A 25617-nucleotide genomic window follows, 5' to 3' on the forward strand; every position below is an offset into this window, starting at 1 on the left:
ATGAAATTCATTTGCAGGGTTGCTGTACATAAAAACATGGCATTTTTCTAGAGTTGAAAGGGATTCTAGAGAATATCTAGTCTTCACATTGTTTTTCCAGATGAGGAAAATGAGGAGTTCATCAATTGGTATGAAAATCCAGGGCTATTAAATGGTGGAAATCAGAACCAAACCCAGTTTTACCAGTTCCCAAATGATACTGCTTACATTCTATCATGTTGCCTCCAGGGCGAGGATCACGGTTGTGTAAGTGAAAGAAGACAGACAAAAAAGGACAAATATTGTATGATTCCAGTTATATGAAATATTGAGACTAGGCAAGTTCATAGAGATAGAAAGTAGATTAGAAGTTACCAGAGGCTGGGGCAAGGGAGGAATGGGGATATATGGCTTAATGATGACAGAGCTTGTTTGGACTGATGAAAAAATTTTGGAAATAGATAGTGGTATGGTTGCATCACATTCATATCACTGAACTGTATTCTTTTTTTTTTTTTTTTTTTTTTTTGCGGTATGCGGGCCTCTCACTGTTGTGGCCTCCCCCGCTGCGGAGCACAGGCTCCGGACGCGCAGGCTCCGGACGCGCAGGCTCAGCGGCCATGGCTCACGGGCCCAGCCGCTCCGCGGCACATGGGATCCTCCCAGACCGGGGCACGAACCCGTATCCCCTGCATCGGCAGGCGGACTCTCAACCACTTGCGCCACCAGGGAGGCCCTGTATTCTTAACAATGGTTAAAATGGCACATTTTGTAATGTGTATATTTTATCAAAACTAAAAAGAAAAAAAAAAAAGATCATGGCTATGGTCATTCCCTACTCTCCTTGCTTCTTCAGGCCATTTGTAAGATGGGAACAAAGACTTTAACAAGCATTTAAAAAATTCCTAAGGGGAAGGTGTAAACAGGTAGAGACAAATGCATGATGTAGGACCATCAAATTAAAAGTGACACTTCTCTATAATTAACCCACAATTTCTCAGCAAAGTAATATCTGTGGGCTGATACTGGAAAAAGGCCAGTTCCATAAGCTATTTAATTTTTTCTGGATAGGGTGTAATATAACTGTTAAAGCCATAAAAGATACCATATGGCATCAAAGAAAGGGAAAAAAAGAGCTCTTTTTTTGTTGTTGTTATTCAATGAACAATCAGTTCTCTATTCTCCTAAGAAAAATTAAAGTACCATTAAGGGAAAAAATTCAGAAGTGTCAAGAAGACATATCCAGAATGGAAAGAAAGTTGAATAGATAAATAAAATGAGGATTCCTTTAGCTATATTTGATGGAGTCCTGCAGAGAAAAAAATTCCAGCTAGGCAGCATTGAGACATAGTTTATTAATGCAGTTTCTCCCACAGCAGGACACAGAAAGAGAAATTGGTAAAACAGTCACATTAAAAAATTATGACTCCTACATCTGATCTTTATGAATACACAGAAAAGAAACTGTCCCCTTGAGTCGTCCTTGGGCCATGTTGAGGCAGAGATGCAAAGAATATATTTTTTTCCTTCCAAAGCCACGCAACAACACTATCTCCTCCCAGATGGCAGGAACAGACTGAAAGTTATGTCCCACCCACATTTAGGGGATCTCGAAGGTGTTTATAAAAAGACCCTAGGTGAGATTTTGAGCAGTTCTTCCAATTACGATTTGAAATATACATCAGTCTTTTGTTTTTAAAGAGTGTAGAAAATTGAAATCTGCTTGTATTCCCTCTGGGGAAAAAATTATAGTAGGTGGTGAACTGGTTATAAATGGAATTTCCCTAGAATCTTAGAGCTGGAAAGGAGCTTACCAATCACCTAATCCAGTATTTTGCATAGTGTAGACTATGCCGCACTGATGAGTTATTAAATCAGTTTAGAGGGTCACAACTAGCACTGGGAAGTAGAGGAAGAGGAGGAATAGAATAAAGTTGAATTGAATATAAAAGTGTGTGGGCTTCCCTAGTGGCGCAGTGGTTGAGAGTCCACCTGCTGATGCGGGGGACACGGGTTCGTGCCCCGGTCCGGGAAGATCCCACATACAGTGGAGTGGCTAGGCCCGTGAGCCACAGCCGCTGAGCCTGCGCATCCGGAGCCTGTGCTCCGCAACGGGAGAGGCCACAACAGTGAGAGGCCCGCGTACTGCAAAAAAAAAAAAAAAAAAAAAAAGTGTGTTGTACAGACTGTTTTGTAGAACTTGTTTCAGTTGAGTAGAGTGTGTGTGTGTGTGTGTGTGTGTGTGCTCCCGTGCATGCATGGGCACGCGTGCGCACATACTGGGTCACAATGTAAAGTGTGTGTCTTACTGTGAGTTCTGGTGACAAAAATAGTAAACTTATCAGTCTAATCAAACACCCCCTGTTCCAGGTAAGACACCTGGAGCCAGAGAGGGAAATGAATTTCCCAAGTCACATGACTCAGAAGTAGCCTGAATGTCTTGACTCGCAATATCCTTTCCACTTGACTCTAATGATCAAAGTATGCTTGGAGGTGGGTGTCAACTCTTGTCCTGTGATTTCCATCCACCTCAGCAGCTGACATTCTATTTCTTTCTGGAGCAATTCCTGTGCTTCTGGGTCAACCAGAGTCCCCACTCTTTCTTTAATACTCCTGCCAACCTTACACCACAGGGATCAGTGGCTCTGTGGGAGGGGGCAGATGTGTGGAGGGACAAATAATCAGTGCCCAGGCTTGGATGATCCATGGCAGCTGGGTAGCTCAGAAGGTGCACAATTCCACAGCTTACTGCTCCCTGGAGCTGATGAGCCATATGAGAAAGAGAATCACAGCCTCCCTGTGAAAAAGAGGGGGCTGCATGTGACAACTCACACAGAGGGCAATCTCAGAAAGGAGACAACCAGCTGACAACTGTGGGCTTTAGGTAATTCCTGCCAGACTCATGCACTCTGGCTGGTTTTCCTGAGCCAAAATAGAAGCATGTATAAGGTGTTCTATGATTGCAGAGATACAGCAGGATTATGAAAGAGGAGCCTGCCTGGGACCCAAAATGCCTCTGGTTTTGACTTAAGAAAATGGTCTATCCCACGAATAAACAAACACTCCATATTGCATTTACCCTGTGCCAGGCACTGTTCTGAGAATGTTACAAATAGTTACTCATTTAATCCACGTAACCAACCTCTAGGGCTTAAGAGCTCCTAGCTGCAGTGGTAGGCGGAAGGTGAAGTGTTGAGAGGTGTTAAAATAATTTGTTTTTCTCCCTGATTTGAAGACAGGAGGGCAAGTACTCTTAATAGAGTTTAGAACTATGTCATTGACAAAGTGAATTAATCAACAGTCAAATCCAGGGAATAAAGGTCAACTGCCCACTTTCTCTTGGCAGAAGGAAATTGGAGGAGGATTGTTCTTCTTGCAAAGATGCATCACTTTTTGATGCTTTCCAGAAGTGATGATGGGTTTGCAATGATCTATCTACTCAAAAAAAAAATCACCCTCGTATATTTGTAGTATAGCTGCCTGTGGTACAGGGGGTCTGCTTGGGTCCTGAAACCACCCACTCGAGCCCACATAGAGATCAAGCCTCTGCCCCTGGCCATATTATCCAGTGCTTTGCATAGGATCATATGCTAGAATAGGGTTCTCAAGCACTTAAAAATTAGTTTATTACTAATTTCAAAAAGTGGACCTCAACTTGGACATTTTTAGATTTTTTTCATTCTACTAATGAAAATTATTAGAAATTTACTGAAGTGTTAGAAAGGCAGGAATTTTTTTTTTTTTTTTTTTTTTTTTTTTTGCGGTACGCGGGCCTCTCACTGTTGTGGCCTCTCCCGCTGCGGAGCACAGGCTCCGGACGCGCAGGCTCAGCGGCCATGGCCCACGGGCCCAGCCGCTCCACGGCATGTGGGATCTTCCTGGACCGGGGCACGAACCCGTGTCCCCTGCATCGGCAGGCGGACTCTCAACCACTGCGCCACCAGGGAAGCCGTTTTGTTTTTTTTAAGAGCAATAGGAAGTGAGTTTTTTTAAAGTACCTATGTGTGTCCTTATGTTTTATATGTTAACATTTAAATCCCACAATACTCTGAATGAATCTCCATTTCATAAATGAGGGAACTAAGTTAAATGACTTGCTGAAAGTAAATAGGTGAGGGACAGAATTCAGAATATAGTCTGCCTGCAGAACCTCTTACTCTTTTACATCATGCTGCAGCCTGAAAGTTCTTTTTCTTTTTCTTCATCTGAAAAATGATTTGGTCCTAGCAGCATTCACTGACCATGGCAAAACATTAATTGATCTTTCCATGTCACAGACTACCGATTATCCAGAAGGAATAGCAACAGGTAAAACCTCTTCTCTATAATTAAGTCTTGGTTCCCTAAACAACTACACCATGTAATTAAACTTATTTCTCGAACAGGCAGATATAGTTCACTAAAGAATCTGAGAAGAGCCATTTAAATGATGCTTCGTTTCTTGCTCTGGGTTAACCATGGTCAAGTCTGGGCTTGAAACTGAAGTTTAGGAGGAATGTGGAGAATGCAGCTGGCCCAGAATTTACCAGTGCAGAAGTTATATGGGAGTCAGGGTATATTTCCTGTGCATCTGTGAAACTTCTAACTTAGCTCTGCCCATGGTTTTCCTCCATGAACATGTCGGGTAAGCATGCACATTGCTGAATATTTATCCTTTTCTTGGAGCAGCCTCTGCTGATTTGGGCAGGAAATCTCATATAGTTATCAATCATCAGAAATGGAAAATGTTTCTTTTTGAAAGAGGTAAGTATCAGAGGTTTCACATTAACAATGTCTTGAAAAAGATGTATTTGCCATTATCACTACCCTGTATCACGAAAATATTTGGCTTACACTACAAACTTTATGGACTCTTTTTTGAGCTGGCTTAGCAGAGGCACTGAAACATAAGGATGGCATTAAATCGTTAAATTACACGCTGTGTTGTAATGCACAGTGAGAAGGGAAACCCACAGAGATTTAATACCATCACGAGTCTATAAAACCCTAGGTTTACAAATGCAAGTCAAATAAAAATCTATTAAAGTAGCCAAAAGTTGCTTTGAGTTAAAGGTCGTTAAATAAAAAGAAGATAACAGGCAAGATCATTTGGACCCACGTATCAAAATAAAATGCCAAGATAAAACACCAATGGGTCATAAAAAAAAAAAAAAGACACAAACTGACTGCCTCTCCTCTCCCCATGAGTCAAAAAGAAGCTTAAGAAAATACAAAGACATTTCCTGTTTGAAGTCACCAAGAAGTAAGGGTCCAAATGCCATATACAAAGTACTACACACATTCCTGGTTTCACAATGGCTGCTCTGAGGGGACCATGCAATTAGTACTTGGGGGGGTGGGGAACAGTACAATCTCTTAAGAGAGCTGGATGAGTCCAGATGTTGGAGATTATGATCTCCTGGATGCAATGGAATTTATGCTGGGAGATTAAAGAGAAGAATTAATTCATGACTTTCTCTACCTGTATGCAGTATGTGCTCAGCTTATTATCTGTACACATCGTGATGCATGGTACTTACAATGCTGAAAATCAGGTGTAACACGTGACCACAGCAGTTAAGTTTAAGGGGGGGGGCATTTGTCGTATTTTAGTCTATACGTCTGGTTCTATCATATTTGCCAAATGATTAATATAGGACTAAACTACAGTGAAATCCTTTTATATCACAGTTTTATTTGCTAGGAAATAGAATACTTTCCGTCCATGTCTCTCTCCACCATCCCGCATGTTCTATGCTGAACTCTGAAATTTCCAGCACTAGGGTTCATTTGAGTGAGCAGGACAGGGAATCTGCTCTTGTCTTTGTTCAATTCTATAAGTTCCATGGTCACAGCTGGGATATACATGCGTCCTTTGTTTTAAAAGCACATCCACAAGGGAGAAACCCTAGAGCTTATTCTAAAACCAGACAGGGCATCAGATACCTCAAACAGTTAAAACCACAGGAATTAAATTCTAAATTTTAAACTCCCTTTTATTGAAATATAAGTTTGTTTAGTATATTTACACCACACTTTATGCACATATATACACATAGAAGGCAAATTTTGTCAAATAAAAAAAGTTTTTCTTAATAAAAAATTAAAATAAAAACAAAGTAAAGTGCATGAAACTTTTTTTTTTCCCTTCTGGTGAACATCATCATTGACAAAATTATGAACGGTTGGGAAGGGGGAGGAAGAAGAAATTCATTATTTGAATCAATGCATACAGCCGGTCCTGCATTTGTAGCCTTCAGGCTGAAATGACAAGCTGTAAGGAACAAGTCAGACAAATTGCCGGCGTCTGCAGGACTCCCTCCATTCTGCAGGTCCTGCTCCCTTTGTCCTATTGGGAGCGGTTCCCCAGCTCTTAACAGTGATCTCACCATCACCGAGCCGGAACAAAGGGAGAACACAGGAAGGGGGCTCCACCAGCCAATGTCATAGCCCTGCTCCGGGGCCACCAGCGCTGCGTTTGGTAGGAAACTGCAGAATTAGCTCAATGGCTCAAATAGAAGTTTTCCTTTTTCGGAAGGGGAATGAGGGGGCCAAGAAATAGGATGTATCTCCCACAGAGACGGCCACCCGGGGGCCAAACTCCGGCAGCAGCCAGTTTCTTTGGATGCAAACTCCGTGCTGGCACAGGGAAGAATCCTTTTATAGGCTGGGTGGAGGAAATGTTACACTTCTCGCCTCGGTGAGTTCGTCCTCCCAGAACTTTGAAAGGACACAGCTTGGGACTGAGAGAAAGGGGCAGGTGGGTAAAGCTGAAGTTTTTAGCCGTCTTCGCGCTCGGGTCTCCGGCTGGGCGTTGGCCGGCTGGTCCCAGGCGGTGGCTGAGGCGACGGCCCTTCCCCCATCATCCATTCCCCAGCCAGGGGTCTCTCTCTCTCCTCTTCCTCCGGGGGATGCTAAGTCCCCGGTCGGCGGCCGTACTTAGCCTTACAGTGCAAAATGTGCTTGGCGAGGAAGTCGAGGCGGCGCTGCAGCAGCTGAGCGTGGGGGTCGGCGAGGGCGGCCAGCTCCGGGAAGCGAGGCTCGTGGTGCTGGTAGAGGCGCAGCAGCCGGGCGGCCGCATCCTGGCCGCGGTGCAGCTCCAGGACGCGCCGCGCAGTCCGCTCGCGGAACACGCACACTGACTGCAGCAGCGGCTCGTTATACTTGTCCCACATGCCCGCCACCCGGTAGCCGTGCACCAAGCCCGCCTCGTTGTCCAGAAAGACCAGCGCCCCGCCCGGGCCGCGGTGCAGGTTGCTCGTGGCGCGCTGCATGACCCGCGGGTCCCACTGCAGGCTGAAGAGGTTGCTGACAAGCCGGTCAAAGTTGGCCGTCAGGTAGTCGAAGAGGATCAAGTCGGTCCATTGTACCAGGTCTACCAGTTCCGCCCGGCTGCGGTTGGCCAGCTCGCCCCCCGTGGCGCGCAGGGGCCGCAGATGGCCGTCCTCAGAGCGCCAGGGCGCGGGCACCACCACGTCCGTGAGGTTGGGCAGCCAGCGAGTCAGGCTCACCACGCTGCCCTCGGTCCAGTGAGCGGCACGAAGCTCCTCCTGCACCTGAGCCCACTGAGCGCCCCGAGCCTCCACCCGGGCCAGTGCCAGCGGCGGCACGTGGTGCTGGAGGCCCAGCAAGCGCGCCAGGTAGTAGGATAGGGCCTCGCCCTGTATCTGCTCGGGGTTGATGCCATAGCGCACGCAGGCGCGGGTGCCGTCGGCGAAGCGGGCCAGCCGGTTGGAGCTGCGCCCGCAGCCCCCGCGCTCCAGGGCCACCACCCGGGCGCCGCGCGCCGCCTCCAGCCAAGACGCCGCCTGGGCCTCCGAGAAGCCCCGGGGCACCTGCTCCTCCAGGCCGCGGCTCCAGAAGACGCCCCCGTACACCGCGGCGCGTTCCTCAGGCCAGGGCCGTCCGGTTGGCACGTGTCGCCTGCGCTCACCCGGGGGCTGCCCAGGCGGGCCATCTGCGCCCGCCGCCAAGGTGAGCAGCGCTCGGAAAGTTTTCAGGGAGCCGCCGCGGGCGTCCCGCGCCAGAGGCGGGGGCAGAGGGACGCGAGGCGCGGGCTCCCGGCCGCCGCTCCGGGCCGGGCGCCGCGGGAGTCGGTCTTCCGGCGGCCGGGAGGCGGGCAGCTCGGTCCGCGGCGGCAGGAGCCCGCCCCACAGCGCCAGCAGCGAGCCCAGCGCCAGCAGCCAGAGCCCCGCGGTGGCGGAGGCGCCCCGCATCCTCCTGCCCATGCTCCCCCGGCCGCGCCGGTGCCGCCGCCGCTTCAAGCCGAGCCCAGGAACCCGGGTCCCGGCGGCGACGCGGGCTCGGCAGCTCGTTGGCTCCGGGGTTCCGGGCGCCTCAGCTCCATCGCTGCCGCGGGGCGCTGCGGGGCTCTGCCCGGCACTGAGAACTCGCCTCGCTGCCGCTTCCCAGCTGCTTTTGTATTTCGCTGTGAGACCCTCCGGCGGGCGCAATTCACAGGCGCCCGGACCACGTGGGAGAGATGGAGGATTCCCCCTCCCCCTCCTCCGCCGCCGCTCCCCGCCCCCTTCCCCTCCCCTTCCCTTTAAAGCGGCGATGGCTCCTTCCAAGCGGGAGAAGCGGTCCCACACTCAGTCGGGGGCTTAGGGGCCGGGAGCAGGAAGCCAGGCAGGCGGCGCCCGCGCGGGGGCGTCGGAGCGGGCGGCACAGAGCTGGAGTCGCGCTGGGTGGGTGAGACGCGCCGCTCGCTCTCGCGGGGGTTGGAGTGGTCGTGGAGTCCCTTTGCCTGGGCGGCTCCTGGCCTCCAGCAAAGTTCAGACCAAGCCCCAGCACGCTCCCGGCGCCGCCCGGGGTGGATTGGGGCAGGTCCCTTTGCCTTCTCCGTTTCCGACGGTGGGTGTGATTCACCCTGCCTATGTAAACCCCTGGGGAGCTCTCCGAGCCACTGAGGAGGTGACTCCAGCCGGGTTAGAAGAACCATCTGTAGCAAACAACTTTGAACCGACACCTCCTTTCCCAAGCACGCTCACCACACTGGTCACTGAGGACTGTGCGCTTTGAGGTTGGTCGCTCCGCCTTTCCCGAGGGCCCCACCGGGAATTCAGCCTTGCTGTGCAAGAACCCCTAGGCAGGTTCCATTCAACAAACTGTCCTCGGTTCTGGTCACAGAGCATTAAAATCCACAGATGAGGTCCCGTGCTCACGGAGCTCACATTCTAGGGAGATGTTCAGGTTGCCAGGAGAGCCTTACAACTCAGGATCCGACTTAGTGCGGAGGAGGGGGCCTTGGAGACCGTTTCTCTACGAAACGATACTATTTTGCCCATGAGGAAACTGAGGCACAGAGATGGGATGGGGCTTGCTCAAGATCCCAGAAGTAGCAAGTGGAGAAACTAAAATTCAAACCGGGGTCTCTGGGCAACATGCCACTTGATTTTCCTTCTATCAAGAAAGTTCACTATTTTTATCAAGTTGCCAGCATTCTCGTTTTTTAAAAACTCACTGTCACGTTATGCCCCAAATGTGATTTTCAATTCAATGAATGAAAAACAAAAAACCGAAAAAGAACAAACCCATATTGTATTTGACTTACTGGTTTAATGGTTTAAGGGAAGAAGTGGTTGGGGGGAGGGGTGGAGGAGCAAAAATAATAATAATAATAATAATAATAAAAAAGAAGAAGTAAACAGCAAACCACATTGTCTTCCAGCCACTTTTGGGTTCAATCCACCAGGAAGACTCTTGCATAAGAATCGGCTCTCCCTCTTACCTCTCTGCGTGAGACCCTGTCCCAGATGTAAACCAAGATTTCCCAGGTGAGACACAAGACAAGGGGTGGGGGATGGAATCCACCTCTGAAAGCAGGAGTTCGAAATTTGTTTCCTTTCATGTGTTTCTTTTGTCTTTACGCCCCCCCACCCCATCAGATGCAACTGGGGGTTTTCAACTGCCTCAGCTCATTACCTGGCACTGATTATATTTTCTTCTCCAAAGAATGAACATTTTAAGAAACCCTAAGGTTTGTGACTAAGCAGAGGCATCCAGAGACCACATCTAGGGACTTCCAGAGCTGACCCAGTGTACCCTCAAGTGTTTCCATATTGGCTGAAGTGTGGGGTCTTTGTTGAATCTCTTCTGCACCCCATGGTGGCTGCCTCATGCCTTTGTATAGATCTTATCTGATGATGAAATGCTATTACTATACTACCTTAATTCATTAAAAGGTACCGTCTTCCTGCTCTGTGCAAGCTCCTTACCCCTATCTTTCCCTAGAAGGCAGGGACTATATCTTAACAACTTTCTATTTGTCTTACTACCTAATATAGGATATTGCACTAAAAAGGTGCTCAATAAATTGAATTTAATTTTTTGTCTTTTGGTTTAACTTCTGAGAATTTTTTTTTTTTTTTTTTTGAATGCATTGCTTTCAGCTTGGGTAAACTGTAAGCAAGATCTCCACCTTGTGGGCATTAAGTAGAATATCATCTAACTAGAAAGAAGTATACATTTTCAGCAGGTCGGTTAATTGTTTAAGTTCAAGTCTGAGACTATTACTTGGCTACCATGGCCCATGCCATGTCCTGGGGGATATGGGGAAATCCAGAGTAGTTGGTGTCTCTGTGTTTGTAGCTGTTAAAAAAACTATAAGTAACTATAAGGTATAGTTCACTGTAAACTTTGCGAGGGGTCCGTCTTGTCTGTTGTTCTATGGCTGCTGGGCCTCTCACTGTTATGGCCTCTCCCGTTGCGGGGCACAGCCTCCGGACGCGCAGGCTCAGCGACCATGGCTCATGGGCCCAGCCGCTCCTGCGGCATGTGGGATCTTCCCGCACCGGGGTACGAACCCGTGTCCCCTGCATCAGTAGGCAGACTCTCAACCACTGCACCACCAGGGAAGCCGTATCAAGGTATTTTTTAAAAAACTGCATACCACTAAAAGATACAAAATAAGAGCTTTCATACATAAAAGGAAAAAAAAATGGTGACGGATCCACATAATGTAAGAGTAGGAAGCACATGATTTTCGATCTGGGAGGGATGACTTCAACTCAGATACCCCAAATCCCAGAATCTTCCAAGCACATTACCAGCATTGACGAAGAAACTAAAGCCTTAAAGCAGCCAGCTAGGATCTTACACCTCGGAAGATGGACTGACTCTATTGTAGCTCTTAGCCTGTAGCCACAGGACTGAATGCGCTGGGTACCAGAACAGGATGCACTAATAGAAACTTGAACAAATGCATTGAAATGCATTGAAATGCAGAATTACAGAAAACCGCAGAAATAAAAGAGAAACAAAAAACAAACCCAAGGTAGAATGCAGTTTAAATGCATTACATAAGAGATATTTTTAGGCAGTGTTTAAAAACACTCCTCTGTTTACCCGTATGATGAAGACACTCCCATTCTTCTTTACTTCCTGGCCTGAGGACACCCCCCCACCTACTGCCATTCCCCTGGGGCTCCTTGGGAGGGCACAGGGCACAGTTCTTCACAATGTGTGACCTCAGGCCGGCCCCTCTGGCAGTTGCTTGGGGATGAGGGGAGGTGCTGTTCATCTTTCCCTACATAGGAACCTATTTTCACCTGGAGAACTTTCTTCACAGTCCTCGGAACTTCTCCCCGAGCCTCAGCTTCCAATTGCTTCACACTCATCCACAGTCCTGTTTGAAGGATGATCTGCTTCACAGAACAGTGCCTCCTGGGGAAGAGAGAGGAGGTGGATTTGAGGAGTTGAGGGTTGGGTGCAGGACAGCAGGCTGGGAGTTGGGAGATTTTCTAAGTCTGATATTTCTTCTTGCTGGCTGTTTTCCTTTCTGGCTAGTTATTTCCCTTCTATGAGTTCCAGTTTCCACATCTGAGAAACAAGGATAATAAATCCTACCTCCCTCACAGGATTGTTGTGAAGTTCCTGTGAGATGTTGATAATAACCTTACAACATTAGTAGCAAACGCTTATTGAGTGCTTATTATGGGCTTGGCACAGGACTGAGCCCTGCACGTGTGTTCTCCTTTCACCTTCCCAACCAGTAGTCTTGTCCCCACTGTACAGATGGGAAAACCGAAGCTTAGCCAGTAACTGGCCTGAAGTCACACAGCAAGTAGATGGCCGGGCTAAGATTCCAGAATTATGGAGGCCAAACTCTTTGCAAATTGTAAACTACTAGGAAGATGTCAGATATAAAAATTATTGAATTAAATCAAAGTAGATTCAACTCAGATTAAATTTTGCTTTGAAATGTTCTCTGTGGTTGCTATCAAGTGAAGCGGTTAAGAGTGTGAACCCTCAAGCCAGATTGTCCAGATTTAAAACTTACCAAGTGTGTGACTTTGAGTAAGTTACTTGACCTCTCTGTGCCTCAGTGTCCTCATCTATAAAACACAGTAATAATAGTGTTGGTATTATTGATACTAATTACAATAATATAATATCTGATGATTAACAGTAATTAATTAATAGTGAAAAACCTTACAGCTTATTGTGGTGATTAAATTAGATCCTGTATTTAAAACTCTTGAAAGGCTATCCAAGAGTCCACTATTTTTATAGTTTTTTTAAAAAAATTGAAGTATAGTTAATTTGCAATGTGTTAGTTTCAAGTGGATAGCAAAGTGATTCAGTTATGCATGTATATATCTTCTTTTTCAGATTCTTTTCCATTATAGCTTATTACAAGATACTGACTAGAGTTCCCTGTGCTATACAGTAGGTCCTGGTTGTTTATCTATTTTATACATAGTAGCGTGTATCTGTTAATCCCAAACTCCTAGTTTTTATCATTCCCTCTCCTTCCTGTTTCTCTGCTTTGTTGCCCAGATGGGGGTCTCCTTCTTTTCCTGTTGCTGTCTTCCACCAAGCCTCACTTGGGTCTTGAGAGACATGATACAGGTGGTGACCCTGACCAGTGCACCCTCTATGCCCCAGATGAGCATCTTCCCTGAAAATTTTGCTCCCTTCCTTCCCAGCTGGACCGTAGCAGGGTTCCCAGTGCAGCTCTTGTTGAAATCCCAGAGCCTCCAGCTAGCCTTGGGCAGCTGCTTTCCTCTCACTACTCTGCCTCATTCAATCCTAACCTTTCCTGGGTCTTCTGAGTTACAAGCCCCTCCCAAAATAGAGGCCCCCAAATTCACCCTCTAGATGCTTCTACAAAAGGGAAGAGTGGGAAAGACCATGTCAGGGAGAGGAGTACAATATTCCTTGAAACTGGGTATGACTCCTGCTTTAGCTGTTACTAGCTGTGTGACTTCAGGTAGCTTTCGAGTCTCTCTGGGCTGCAGTTTCATTATTTGTGTTTCCTTCTTCTCTACCCTGTCTCTGCCTAGGGTACATTATTTTCCTGCTTGGGGATCTTTTTCCTTTTCTTGGCATGTCTCTATTTGACCATGATCTGGATCTCCCAAGAATTGCGTAACTGTCTCATCTTTACACACCTGGCTGTCAGGGGCAGGTAATATATACACCTGGCTCTAGGTAAATCTTGCTGGATAGCTGGAAGGAGGTCTGGAAACATACAGTGTTTGCAATCAACTTGTCTGCCTGAATGAGTCCCGGTTTTAAGAACACACTGTGTTTCTGGAAAGAAAGTGTCACCCTTAATTATGGTGAGACTAATAGTTATATGATTCTCTTTATTCCATGTAGCTCTCTTTTTGATTTGCTTTTGGAAAAGGTTCCAGTAGCCACTGGTGTTGGAGACCAGAATCTAAAGGTTGGAACACTGGTGAATTAATTTAGTAAATTTTAGAGCAGTTGCTGATACAATCTCTCAGTCATATATCGTCATACCCTAGTTACAGGGCATGATGGTAAAAATTCTGGACTGGGCATTTGGGGATGTGAATTTCTTTCTCTACTATAACTTAGTTCAACTGACATTTATCGTTCATGTGCCAAAGGCCAAAGAATTGGGTGAAAGTAATGGTGTCAGATATTCTCTTGTTCTTCACACCTGCATCAGGAAACATTGGTTGTCTTTTCTTCACCCTTCCCTTTCCCTTCCTTCTTCTTGGCAGGTCTCCATCCTTCTCCCTGTGCCTGGTGCTGGAGGGGAGGCTGAATCCTCATTGGGCTAAATCAGTCACAGTGCCTTCAACTTCCTTGCCAGTGTTGGTTTTAGGCACAGGCATATGACACCATTCTGGCTGGTGACACCTGAAGGGAAGTCCACAAGGAAGTTTCTGGAAAAGATGTCTGTGCTGTTACAAAAAGACGCAGAAAAATATGGCACTTTTCTCCATGGCTCAGGTCTAGATTTGAGGCCTGGAATTGGGGCTGGGATCATATAACTGCAAGGAGAGCTAAGTGGACACATTGAGGGTGGCAGAGCCGAAAGAGGGAAGGAACCTGGGTCCTTGGTGATGTCACCAAGCTCCTGAATTAATCCGCTCTGGAGCCACCCTGCCTCTGGAGTTCTCTGGTGGTTTAACGCACTCTGAGTTGGGGTTTTTATTCTTTGCAGCCAAAAGATTCCTAAATGATATACCTCTCACATGGGAGCTTGCAAACCGGAAAGAGGGCAAACATATAAACAGAACTCTTCCATCACACCTGTGCTGCTGGGAAGGCAGTGTGTTGTCATATTTTGGTACATGTGCTCGGCAGCCAAGCTGAGTCTTGCACTTACCAGCTGTGCTGTCTTGGGAAAGTCACTTAACCTGTTAACTCATCTGATAAATGGATGGTGATAACTGCACCTGCCTCGTAATATTATTGTGTGGATGAAATGCACATTAAGCACTAAGTAAGTGCTCAATAAATATTATCGCTTGCTCTAGCTATTAAGGAAATGGCAACCACACAAGAGCCCAGAGGAGGGAGCAACTAATTCTACTAGAGAAGGTCAGGAAGGCTTCACCAGGGAGGCAGATGTGAAGCTGGTCTTGAAGGGTAACTGGGGGTTTACAGGTCAGGGTTTGGGGAGGAAGAACATTGGGGCAAGCAGAGAGATCAGCATGTGAGCTAATTTCTACATCTTTCAGGAGCTCAATTTCCTCATCCTTAAAAGATTTGAGTGTGCTGGATTAGCTTAATCCTCTTTTGATAAAAGAAACAAATCTCAGGCCCCCTCCCTAAATTGAGAAGCGCCAGATGGCAGACTCTCCACGGCCCCTTTATCACTCACCTATCATTTTTCAGCCACGCTGGAGAAATTCACTCGACAAACATTTGCCACTGAAGAAAGTGACTCTCGCTGGCTTCGTTGATTCCTTTGTTCATTGCAGCCCAGAGCCTTATCTGCTGCGTAATTAGCAATGCTGTGCTTCCTCAGCTTCCCCAGGCTCTGTGCATCTCATCAGTCAGATAGATGCTGAAGCTTAATTAAGCTTGTAAGGCTTTCTGATTTCCTTAGATGAAAGGTGGCCCATAAGTACCAGGTTTTATTTTGGTGGCTCCTGCCAACGGTTATTATAAATGGGACTTAGTGCCACGTGGCTGAGCTCTTAGTGTGATAATGTGTCAAGACCAATCGAGGCTGCCGAGAGCAGAGATATTTTCATAATGGTTCCATCATAGGCGGTGGGTGTTAATGGAAGTGGCTGTGAAAAAAAAGGTATTGCAGGCAGTGAAACCAGACTAGAGGTGGCTGCAAGTGAAATATCGGCAGCTCCTAGGATCTCCATCATAATCATTAGCTATATTAGCCTTGGAGCCATTCTTCTGCCATCTCTTTTAGACCAGGCTCAAAGTCGAATAAAAAATGATGCTTTAACTCCAAGTGAAAATATATTCCTTTGCTGCTTTTTAAAATCCATTTACATTAAAATGGTGGCCAGCAGGTAAGTAATTTATAACTGGGGGCTCAGTGCAACATGGATGGGTGTTGTCAGAATAGGGAGCAGCCTAAATGGGAGACAGAGGCCCTTCCAGGCCTGGGAAGAGTCATCACTGTTGGACTGAAGAGGGGCTGGAGGAATGTGCAAAAACAAGGGGTAACTTAGGGACACTCGCTGGTGGGGACTAGTGAATGGAGAGGTAGCTTCATATTTCAACAGTGAGGTGGATGAAAAACCAGGTAGAAGTTCTTCAGTAATGCAGCCCTCGTTAAGAATGTGCTAGCTTCCTGGACTCCGGGTTTCATTGCCTAAAACCAGTTTTCGGCATCCCACAGGCAAACAATCGATAATACCTGATGATGATGGTGGTGATGATGATGACAGTGGTATAACCCCGTTGTTAGCTGAACTTTCCCTGCTCTTTTGAGATCCGGTTAATCTTGACCCAAATGCCTATTCCATGGCCTGGGAGGGTCCAGAAACTTCCCCTCCATTTCTGAGAGTCCCTGGGCCTTTGTTCCTCAAGCATGTCTCTCTGTGTCCACCTCCTGCTTCCATGCTTGTTGCTTTGACTTCAACACACAGTAGCATGGATGTGAAGTTCAATGCCTTACCTACAGCACCCTCCTGCCCTGTCCCGGAATCCACTTGGGCCAAAGATATGAGTTTAGTGACTTTACTGAAGATCTGGGGGGGCTCCCGGGGTGTGTGTGTGTCACGTAATTGCACAAGGCCTTCGTCCATCTACCTCTCCTTTCCCTCCTTTCCCTCTCCCCTTTGTGGAGGAACAGGCAAAATTTCCCTCTTCCTTCATGTAACACAGTGCTGCTTCTATTCAGGCCTCTGTAGGATCCCAGCTTCTTCCTTCGGTCCACAGACTGTCAAGGTTTTTCTTGTGATAAAGTTGGGAACAGAATTCTGGTGGACAACACTGAATGATTCTGAGGTACTTTCTACATGCAGTGCAGTGTGTCAGAGCTTTTCACGCACTCAATCTAGAAGACCTGCCTCCAACCCCCCTCCCCTGCCCCTGGAGGTGTTACTCCTCCATTTCATTGATGGGAAAACCAGAGCATCATGAGAAGTAAGACTTCTCATTGGCCTGGGAGACTTCTGCTAAGTAACAGAAGAGGAATTCCAACTCTGGTCTGTCCAAAGACAGAAGTTATGTTAACTACAGTGCCATGTGACCTCTGGGGCTGGGAAACACCCTGGCCAGTTAACCAAGGGGCCTCTTACAAGGGACTCGTCTCTTCCTTTGTACTGGCACATTGTCTTACACCAGGCATGTTGGAAACAGGGACTTACATCTCTCCTCATCTCTGCTGTGTGACTGAGCCCAGCGCATCTCCTGGGAGACCTGTCATAGCCCAGAAAGCCCCCCGTGGTAAATATCTTATGTGGGCGGATGAGAGGGATTGGAAAAGAAGTGGGCTGGCTGACCTGATAGTCCTGAGGACAGCACTCTCTTTGTCTCAGGACTAGAAAAGTCTGAGTTAAGGTTGACAGTGGAAGAACACTCATCACCTGCTATAATTTCTCCTGTGGTTTCACCTCTCCTGAGAACTGACTCAGAGATTGCCACAGGGAATCAGAGAATTGCCTCTCTGGGACTGGGCGTGTTTGTTATGCGCCAGGCATTGAGACTCGATCCCTGGTTCCTTTACACTTTACCTGATGAAAAAAGGAAGGAAAAAACCCTCAGAGGCCATTTCTTGCCTGTTTGAGTTTAAAGAATGCCTGCATTTTAGGGAAAATGTGGGCCTGAGGAATAGCAGGAGAAGGGCTGAGGAATAATGATGGTGATATATTTCTATAGCTCTTTGCAGTTTTGCTGAGTTCTTTCCCGTGCCAGTCTGGTCGGATTTTTACAACAACCTGCTAGGGAGGGGTAGTTGGGCAGGTGTTAGTGACTGTTCCTATTTTGTGAAGGAGAAAACTGAGTTTCAGAGGGTGTGTGATGAGCCCAAGATGCACAGCTAGTTCCTGGCAGACCTGGAACTTGAAAGCACTTTACCTGACTTCCACATAAGAGCTCTTCCATGGCATTCATACCCTGTTTGCTGAGTTTAATCCACTTCTGCAGACTCTGTCACTACCTCCAGTTTTCCACATGGTTACATGTCCATGTTGAATGTATGTTACAATGACCATTAAAACTCCAGTCAGGATGGCAGAAAAAGGAACCCAGGGGCAATTCCCCAAAAGTTGGAAATTTTAAAAGCCCCTCTCCCCTTTAATGGTGCTTTCTTTTTCTCTTATTAGCTGCTATGACAGAAAGGAGGAGGAAAAGATAAACCAGAAGGGCTGGGGAAAAGAAGAGAGAGATTATTTTGAAATCATTTTCTTTGCTTGCCTGGTTCTGTTAATAAACAGAGGATTTAATCAATAGGAGTCAGAGAGAGAAAGAGGCGGGTAATCACCGATCATTGGATTATTTGCGGGGCAGGGTGGGGGAGAAATGATCATAAAAAAACTCTGAGATGGCAAAGAGGAAATGGTGAGAAACAGAAAGTTTTCTCTTGCTTCTCTGCTCCTATGCATGATACCCTTGCGCACACAGGGCAAAACCAAGCCAAGAGACCAGAGTAGGGTGCTTGACCTTGTTGCCTTTCCCCACTGAGAGGGTCATTTAGTTGGGGATGATGATAGATCTGCATGGCTGTTTAGGCTCAGAGAGGGTAGCTAGACTGCATAGAAGTCTTCTTGCATTGATTTTCTCTTTCATAAGAAGGGATATTAATGCTTGCCTCACAGGAATATTGTAAGAATTAAATGAGAGTATGGGATTAAATAAATATAGCAAGTGAGAAGTTCCAGTACAGTTTCTGGCATATAGTAGGCACTGAATAAGTATGAAAAACCACACATTCAAGGGCTTCCCTGGTGGTGCAGTGGTTGAGAGTCCGCCTGCAATGCAGGGGACACGGGTTCGTGCCCCGGTCCGGGAAGATCCCACATGCCGCGGAGCGGCTGGGCCCGTGAGCCATGGCCGCAGAGCCTGTGCGTCCGGAGCCTGTGCTCCGCAATGGGAGAGGCCTGCGTACCACAAAAAAAAGAAAAAGAAAAAAAAAAAAAAACCCACACATTCAGCTACATAGAAACATGTCTGGGAGGACATACTAAGTGATTAACAGCATTACTCCTTAAGAAAAGGTCTGTGGGTGGGAGGCACTTTTACTTTTTATTGTATATATTTTTACTTTATCCTCCCTAGAGCATTTGGGGAAAGTATGCTGTGTACGTATGAATGGGTGTGTGTGGAGGCTTAAGTTAAAAGTTAAGATCAGACATAGAGTAATAAAGAATGTGAGATTTTGGTACCCCTGTCTCTGTGTGATTGTAAAATTTGTGCTCACTACCCTTGAACCAGTTGAGGTGGCTTTTGTGGCAAGCGACAGAAATGGACTGGCCAAGTCAAGAAACAGAAATGGGATTTGATAGAAGGATGCTGGAGTAGCTCCCAGCATCAATGGAGGGCCTGAAAATTGGGCACTGGAAAGCACCAGAACTCAGAAACACCAGGTAGGTAAGCAGGAGGACCTTCTCTCAAAGGTGCACGTATACAGTGTCTCAGCTCCAGTCACCTCCCATTCCAGTGTGTACATTCCAGGGAGAGGAAATCTGATTGGTCCGTTTGGAGACAGCTGTTTCCGCCATTGGCTCACTGGACCTTTGCCACGTGACAGGGCAGGGAGTATATAAGGGAGCAGTTCTGTGCTGGACCATAATTCTATAGGTAGCTACCTCAATCGTCTGTGCTGTTTAATTTTTGAAAAATTATAATCTTGTGTTACTTTTGTTACTTTTTTTTAAAAAATAGGATTTACTCTTTTTTTTTCTTAATTAATTAATTAATTAATTAATTTATGGCTGTGTTGGGTCTTTGTTTCTGCTCAAGGGCTTTCTCTAGTTGCGGCAAGCGGGGGCTACTCTTCATCGCGGTGCGCGGGCCTCCCACTATCGCGGCCTCTCTTGTTGCAGACCACAGGCTCCAGACGCGCAGTCTCAGTAGTTGTGGCTCACGGGCCTAGTTGCTCTGCAACACGTGGGACCCTCCCAGACCAGGGCTCGAAATCGTGTCCCCTGCATTAGCAGGCAGATTCTCAACCACTGCGCCACCAGGGAAGCCCCCTTGTGTTACTTTTAAAATAATATTGAGAAATCTCTAACAATTCATCAAATAAGTAGAGCTATACTCTAAGATCTCAACAGAATGTATTTTATGCATCTTTTATAAGGAGCCAATACAAAGCAAAACCAAGCAGCATCATGCGCCTAGTGATACATCACAGAGTGACACCTTGGCTTTGGGTCTGAATAAATGTTGATTATGATGGCAAACACACCCACACAACAAAAACAATACTTATCTTTTTGACTCCAACCGTTAGCAGATCCAAAATTTCCATAAATTCGTCTAGCGCTGTCTAGCTTAGGAAGGGAGTTTGAGACCTTTATCAGGGTAAAGAAAAGTAATAGGGCATTTCTGATTTTTTTATCACTAGCTGTTATTTTATGGTGTTTGGGAGGCAGGGAATACAAAGTACACAGAAGGTATGCAGGGTCTACTCCTTGTGTGTGTTTGTGTGTGTGTGTGTGTGTGTGTGTGAGAGAGAGAGAGAGAGAGAGAGAGAGAGAGAGAGAGTGGGAGAGAGGTAGTATTTCATTCCCCTGGGGCATAATGATTTAGGCAGTCCTGTATAAGGCAAGCTCAAATCCAGACTGCATTTTCTATGCTGACCATCTGTGTTTCCCAGGAAAGAGGAGCCCAGCCGTGGGCCCCAAGAGGTTGAGGAAATAGTGAGAAGCAGGGTGTGTGGCCAGTCCCGGAGGGTCTCGGGGGGATGCTCTGTGTCCTTGTAGTGTCTTCTGGCAACATCAGTCCCACAGAGGCAGGCTTGGCTCTCTCCCCTCCTGGCAGCCCCATAAACATCCCTCCCAGTTCAATAAATCTCCTCTGGCCACTCTCCCCTTCATTGTGATGTTTTTCTTTTCTGAGGGTGTTGCTGGGGGAGATCATCAGAAACTACTTATTTGAAGGCAGAAGCCTCATCTCTAACAAACGGGGATTTACTGATAACGCATACCATTTTCTGAGTCTTGCTAATAAGCCAGGTAGCTCACATATCCTCACCAACGCTTTCAGGTGGGTTTTTTTTTTTTTTGCGGTACGCGGGCCTCTCACTCTTGTGGCCTCTCCCGTTGTGGAGCACAGGCTCCGGACGCGCAGGCTCAGTGGCCATGGCTCACGGGCCCAGCCACTCCGCGGCATGTGGGATCTTCCTGGATCGGGGCACGAACCCGCATCGGCAGGCGGACTCTCAACCACTGTGCCACCAGGGAAGCCCCAGGTGGGTTTTTATAGCCCCCTTCACAGACGAGGAAACCATGGTTCAGAGAGTTTGAGTGTGTTGCTCAATTGGCACAGCTCTTAGATGGTGGAGCCAGATGCACACCTGGCCAGTGTGTCTCCAGGTCACCTGGTCCTAATGCCTCCTCCATGTTGGAAAGCCAGCTCAGAAGGGCCCAAGACCTGGCAGCTCTGTCACCCATCACTGGCTACTCTAGGACCAGTCACAGAACTGTTGAGCAGTCTCAGTCTTAACTACAACAAATTGAGAATTATGATATAATAATACTCCCAAAGCCAGCACTGTAATAACATAATTTTAAGCCAAGGCTTTGCATTTGCTCTTTTGGGCATGTTTGGGAGACGAAGGCCCCAAGACCTGCCAGGGCTGCATACCCAACTGTGAGAGCCCTCCGAGGAGTGCTGTTTCTAAGATGCCCAGGGAAAGCTTTCCTCCTCTCTTCAGCTTGAGACGCTGGGTGTTCTAACCTCTGTAGGTCCTGGAACAGGACCATTAGGCTTGATAGCTTTATCGGAATTAAAAATATTGTGAATTCACAATGGCCTCTGGCCATAACTGGAATAAAAATGGTATTGCTTTAGATGATACCATTCACTAATTAAACTAGTAGAGAATGAAGCAACAGAAATACAACAGCGACAAAAGTGGGAGTTGTGGGCTTCAGAATACTCCCCCAGCAGGCAGTTGAATTTAAATTTCCATTATTTTGAGTGAATGTGGCCCTAAGGAACCATGTAGGGATGGATTTTTATGTGATTTCAGGGCATTCTGTCTCTTGTAGGGCAGTAACTTTGATAAAACTATAGCATGCTTTCTTGAAAAAAGTATAAAATATATGTATAACTAGGAAAGAATCCAGGAGGACACAGCTAACTGTTAGCAATGGGTTACCTTGGGGAAAGGAAATTTGGAGAGAAAGGACTTTCTTCTTTTTCTTTTAAAAAAATTCTATGTATTTCTGGTGTGTTTAAATTCATGATACTCAGCACATATTTTTTGAACAGACTAGGATGATCAAGGGAATGCTTTAGAGTGAATGATTCATGCTTCATGGCATCAGATTATCAAAAGGCAGATTAGATAGGTTACCATTAAGAAGCTGCTCCAAATGGGCCAGGAGTTAAGATGGGAACTGTCTGAGCTTAGATGGTAGCTGTGGAGATGGAAAGGAAGGGAGAGGGACTTGAGAAGCCAGAAGCCGGGATGTGATGGTTAATTTTTTGTGTCGACCTGATTGGGCTAAGGCGCGCCCCAGATGGCTGGTGAAACATTATTTCTGGGTGTGTCTGTGAGGCTGTTTGTGGAAGAGATTAACATTTGAATGGGTAGGCTGAGTAAAGAAGATCACCCTCACCAATGCAGGTGGGCGAACTTGCTTGCTTGAGCTGGGGCATCCTTCTTCTCCTGCCCTTGGACATTGGTGCTCCTGGTTCTTGGACCTTTGGACTCAGATGAGGACTTACACCATTGACCCCCCTGATTCTCAGGCCTTTGGAGTCAGACTGAATTATACCACTGGCTTTCCTGGTTCTCCTGTTTGCAGATGGCACATCATGGGACTTCTTGGCCTGCATAACTGTATGAGCTAATTCCTATAATAATATATTCCTAGAGTAATTTTATATTATATATACATAAATTATATATATATATATACATAATTATATCTATCTGTCTATCTCTTATTGGTTCTGTTTCTCTGGAGAACACAGGGGTGTTACCTGAATTGGCTAAAAGCTTGCAAGGTGGTACTGTTTGGATGAAGATGGAGCCTAGATATTGGTGCTGAGCTATGGAGGGACCTAAAGGGGCTAGAATCCTAATTCTCAGTGCATGGGTGGTTGGGTGGATAGATGGACAAATGAATGAGTTCCGTCATAGAAGCTCTTTGCTTTCAGGTTAAGGCCAAACTTCTTTAAAAGCCTACTTAGGTCCTGAGGTTAGGTGGTGGTTTCTCATACTCTTCCCCTGACCTCAGCTATTCTTCCCCAAACTAGGGAGGGTTAAGGCCTTTCTAAGATCTGGACCATTTCTGGATGCCTCATGGGGTCAGTTAGGTCTTTTATGTTCTAACTATGAGGACCCATCCCCCCCCCACCACCAATGGCTTAGACAATAAAGGAGATTGATTTAAAGCCAAGTAATTAGGAGGTCTTCTGGCTAGTTTGATTTGGGGGCTCACCAATGTCATCAAGCACCTGGTCTAGTCTTTCAAGCTTTCTGTTCTGCTGTTTGTACAACATCAGCCTGGCTTCCTCTTGGTGGCAAAATGGATGCAACAGTTCCAGGCTTTACCCTCACATTATATAGGAGATAGAGAAAGCTTGTTTTCTCCTAGAAGTTCCTTGAAAAATCTCTCTAGTCTCACGGACTCAAATTGGGTCTTTACTGAGTCCCTTAGGCTAGAGAATGCTGATTGGCTGATTGGCTTAAGTTACCTGAGTCAATCACAGTTATAAGGGTGGTGGTGTCAATCCACCTTCCCCTCCTCCCCCCATGGCCATGGCACAATGGGGGAGGGATGGAAGTGATGTTAGGGGGCCATGCAGTTCTACTTTGGGACAATGGAGCAGGAATGGCCTGTGTTTGTCAGTGTGTGGTGAGTGGTGGATGGAGTTAAAAGAGGAAAATGGCCAGAGGAGGGTGGTGGGTTTTCCACATTGAGAAGCAGGACATTTTCCACTGAGAAGCAGGACAGTGAGTTTGGATGTTTGGGTCCAGTCAAGAGCAGTGCCTCTAGAGCTATGGGTAGGGGCTGTAGAGGAGAATGATTATGAGGGTGCCTGAGAAAACTGGGCACGGAGAACTTAGGGTCTAGGGTGCTAGACAAGGCGCTTCCTGGGCTTTGCTTGGCTCTAAGTGAGTGGGTCAGCCAAGGAGATGCCCACTTCCAAAGGCTATGTTGGCATGAGCAGGAAGCTGGCGAATGGCACCCATGGTGGCATGGAGCAGCATTACCAGGCAGCATGTGGAGGGCCACGGACCGAGAGCAGCTCTAGGGGCACTGAACAAGTTTATGTAGAGCATTTGGAGTGTCTGGCAAGGAGGGCATGCTCCATCACTGTTACAATCAGTATTTTTACTTTATTTTATTATTATTATTATTATTTTTGTGGTACGCGGGCCTCTCACTGCTGTGGCCTCTCCCATTGCGGAGCACAGGCTCCGGATGCTCAGGCTCAGCGGCCGTGGCTCATGGGCCCAGCCGCTCCGTGGCATGTGGGATCTTCCCAGACCGGGGCACGAACCCGTGTCCCCTGCATCGGCAGGACTCTCAACCACTGCGCCACCAGGGAAGCCCCTTCTTTCGACTTTTAAATTAACTTTTTTTTTTTCTTGTGGCATCTTTGGTTTGGTATCAGGGTAATGCTGGCCTCATAAAATGAGTTTGGAAGTATTCCTTCCTCTTCTGTTTTTTAGAAGAGTTTGAGAAGGATTGGTATTAATTCTTCTTTAAATGTTTGATAGAATTCGCCGGTGAAGCCATCTGGTTCTGGACTTTTGTTTGTTGGGAGGTTTTTTTTTTTGCGGTACGCGGGCCTCTCACTGTTGTGGCCTCTCCCATTGCGGAGCACAGGCTCCCGATGCACAAGCTCAGTGGCCGTGGCTCACAGGCCCAGCCGCTCCGCGGCATGTGGGATCTTCCTGGACCGGGGCACGAACCCGCATCCCCTGCATCAGCAGGCGGACTCTCAACCACTGCGCCACCAGGGAAGCCCCTATTTTTACTTTTAATTGTTTAAAGTGGTGAGAAGCCGTAGCAGAAATGCAAACAGGAGACTGAGTGATTCAGAACTTCTTCCTGCTTGAAAGTGACAGTTTGGTGAACCTTCTTTTTGGACTCTCTCACCTTAGGGCTGGGAAGGCTCAAGAGTGTGATGGCTGGGATTCCTTCCAATCTGGTGTATGGGAGCTTAAGCAGGGTCCAATCTGTCTGAGAAATAAAGACCTATGGCATTACTTGTGTGGCACGAGCGAGCCTGGAGCTGCTCATACAGACAGAACTATAAAATCACATGCACACGTACTTTACATGCATGATCCCATTTGAGCCTCACAATACCCTACAAGGTAGTCATTGTTATCACTGTCTGACAGGAGAGGAAAGCCCAGCTTGGAGGTATTTGGTCCACAGCCCAAGCTCCAGAGCTAGGATATGGTAGAGACGGTCTTTGGACCCAGCATCCACAGGCCCACCAGCTCCCCAACACCGTCTACCTTCCTTACAGAGCTTAATTTGGCAAGCTATCCCCTCCTCCCCCATGAAACCATGTGATTCAGGGATATGACCTCACCCTCACCTCCAGGGGAGAGGCTGCTTTTTCCCCTTGACCTAGTTCTGACCACTGGAATTCTGCTGATGGGATTTTGAGAGAAGTTTTCTTACTTCCAGAGGAGAGCTATAGGAATAGTTTCCCTCTTCTTCCTCCAGATATTATCACATCTGGATGAGATATTTGGAAGTGCTGCAGAGCCACTTGCTACCAACCTCAGGACTAGGCCAATACTTAAGATGGCAAAGCCAAGATGGAGAGAATCTGGGTCCC

At 47.0% G+C, this 25617-nt stretch overlaps 2 protein-coding genes across 2 annotated transcripts in view; one reads left to right on the plus strand and one right to left on the minus strand.

The window, feature by feature from the left end:
- Positions 1-6024: 6024 nt before the first annotated feature.
- FJX1 (four-jointed box kinase 1) lies at positions 6025-8449 on the minus strand. Its single transcript, XM_060104349.1, has one exon. The coding sequence runs from the start codon at positions 8184-8186 to the stop codon at positions 6873-6875; it is 1314 nt and encodes a 437-aa protein (XP_059960332.1). The 5' UTR covers positions 8187-8449; the 3' UTR covers positions 6025-6872.
- Positions 8450-9668: 1219 nt separating this feature from the next.
- Positions 9669-25617, plus strand: part of PAMR1 (peptidase domain containing associated with muscle regeneration 1) — a 175566-nt gene continuing 159617 nt past the window's right edge. Inside the window, exon 1 of the mRNA XM_060104036.1 lies at positions 9669-9734. The gene's annotated coding sequence lies outside the window, so the exon portion shown is untranslated. The remainder of the gene's footprint in view (positions 9735-25617) is intronic.

Source organism: Mesoplodon densirostris, chromosome 7 (assembly GCF_025265405.1).
Source record: "Mesoplodon densirostris isolate mMesDen1 chromosome 7, mMesDen1 primary haplotype, whole genome shotgun sequence".
Lineage (NCBI taxonomy): Eukaryota > Metazoa > Chordata > Mammalia > Artiodactyla > Ziphiidae > Mesoplodon > Mesoplodon densirostris.

Bases quoted from the DNA above. Each gene is read 5' to 3' on its own strand.
- FJX1 (XM_060104349.1), bottom strand. From the start codon at position 8,186: ATGGGCAGGAGGATGCGGGGCGCCTCCGCCACCGCGGGGCTCTGGCTG.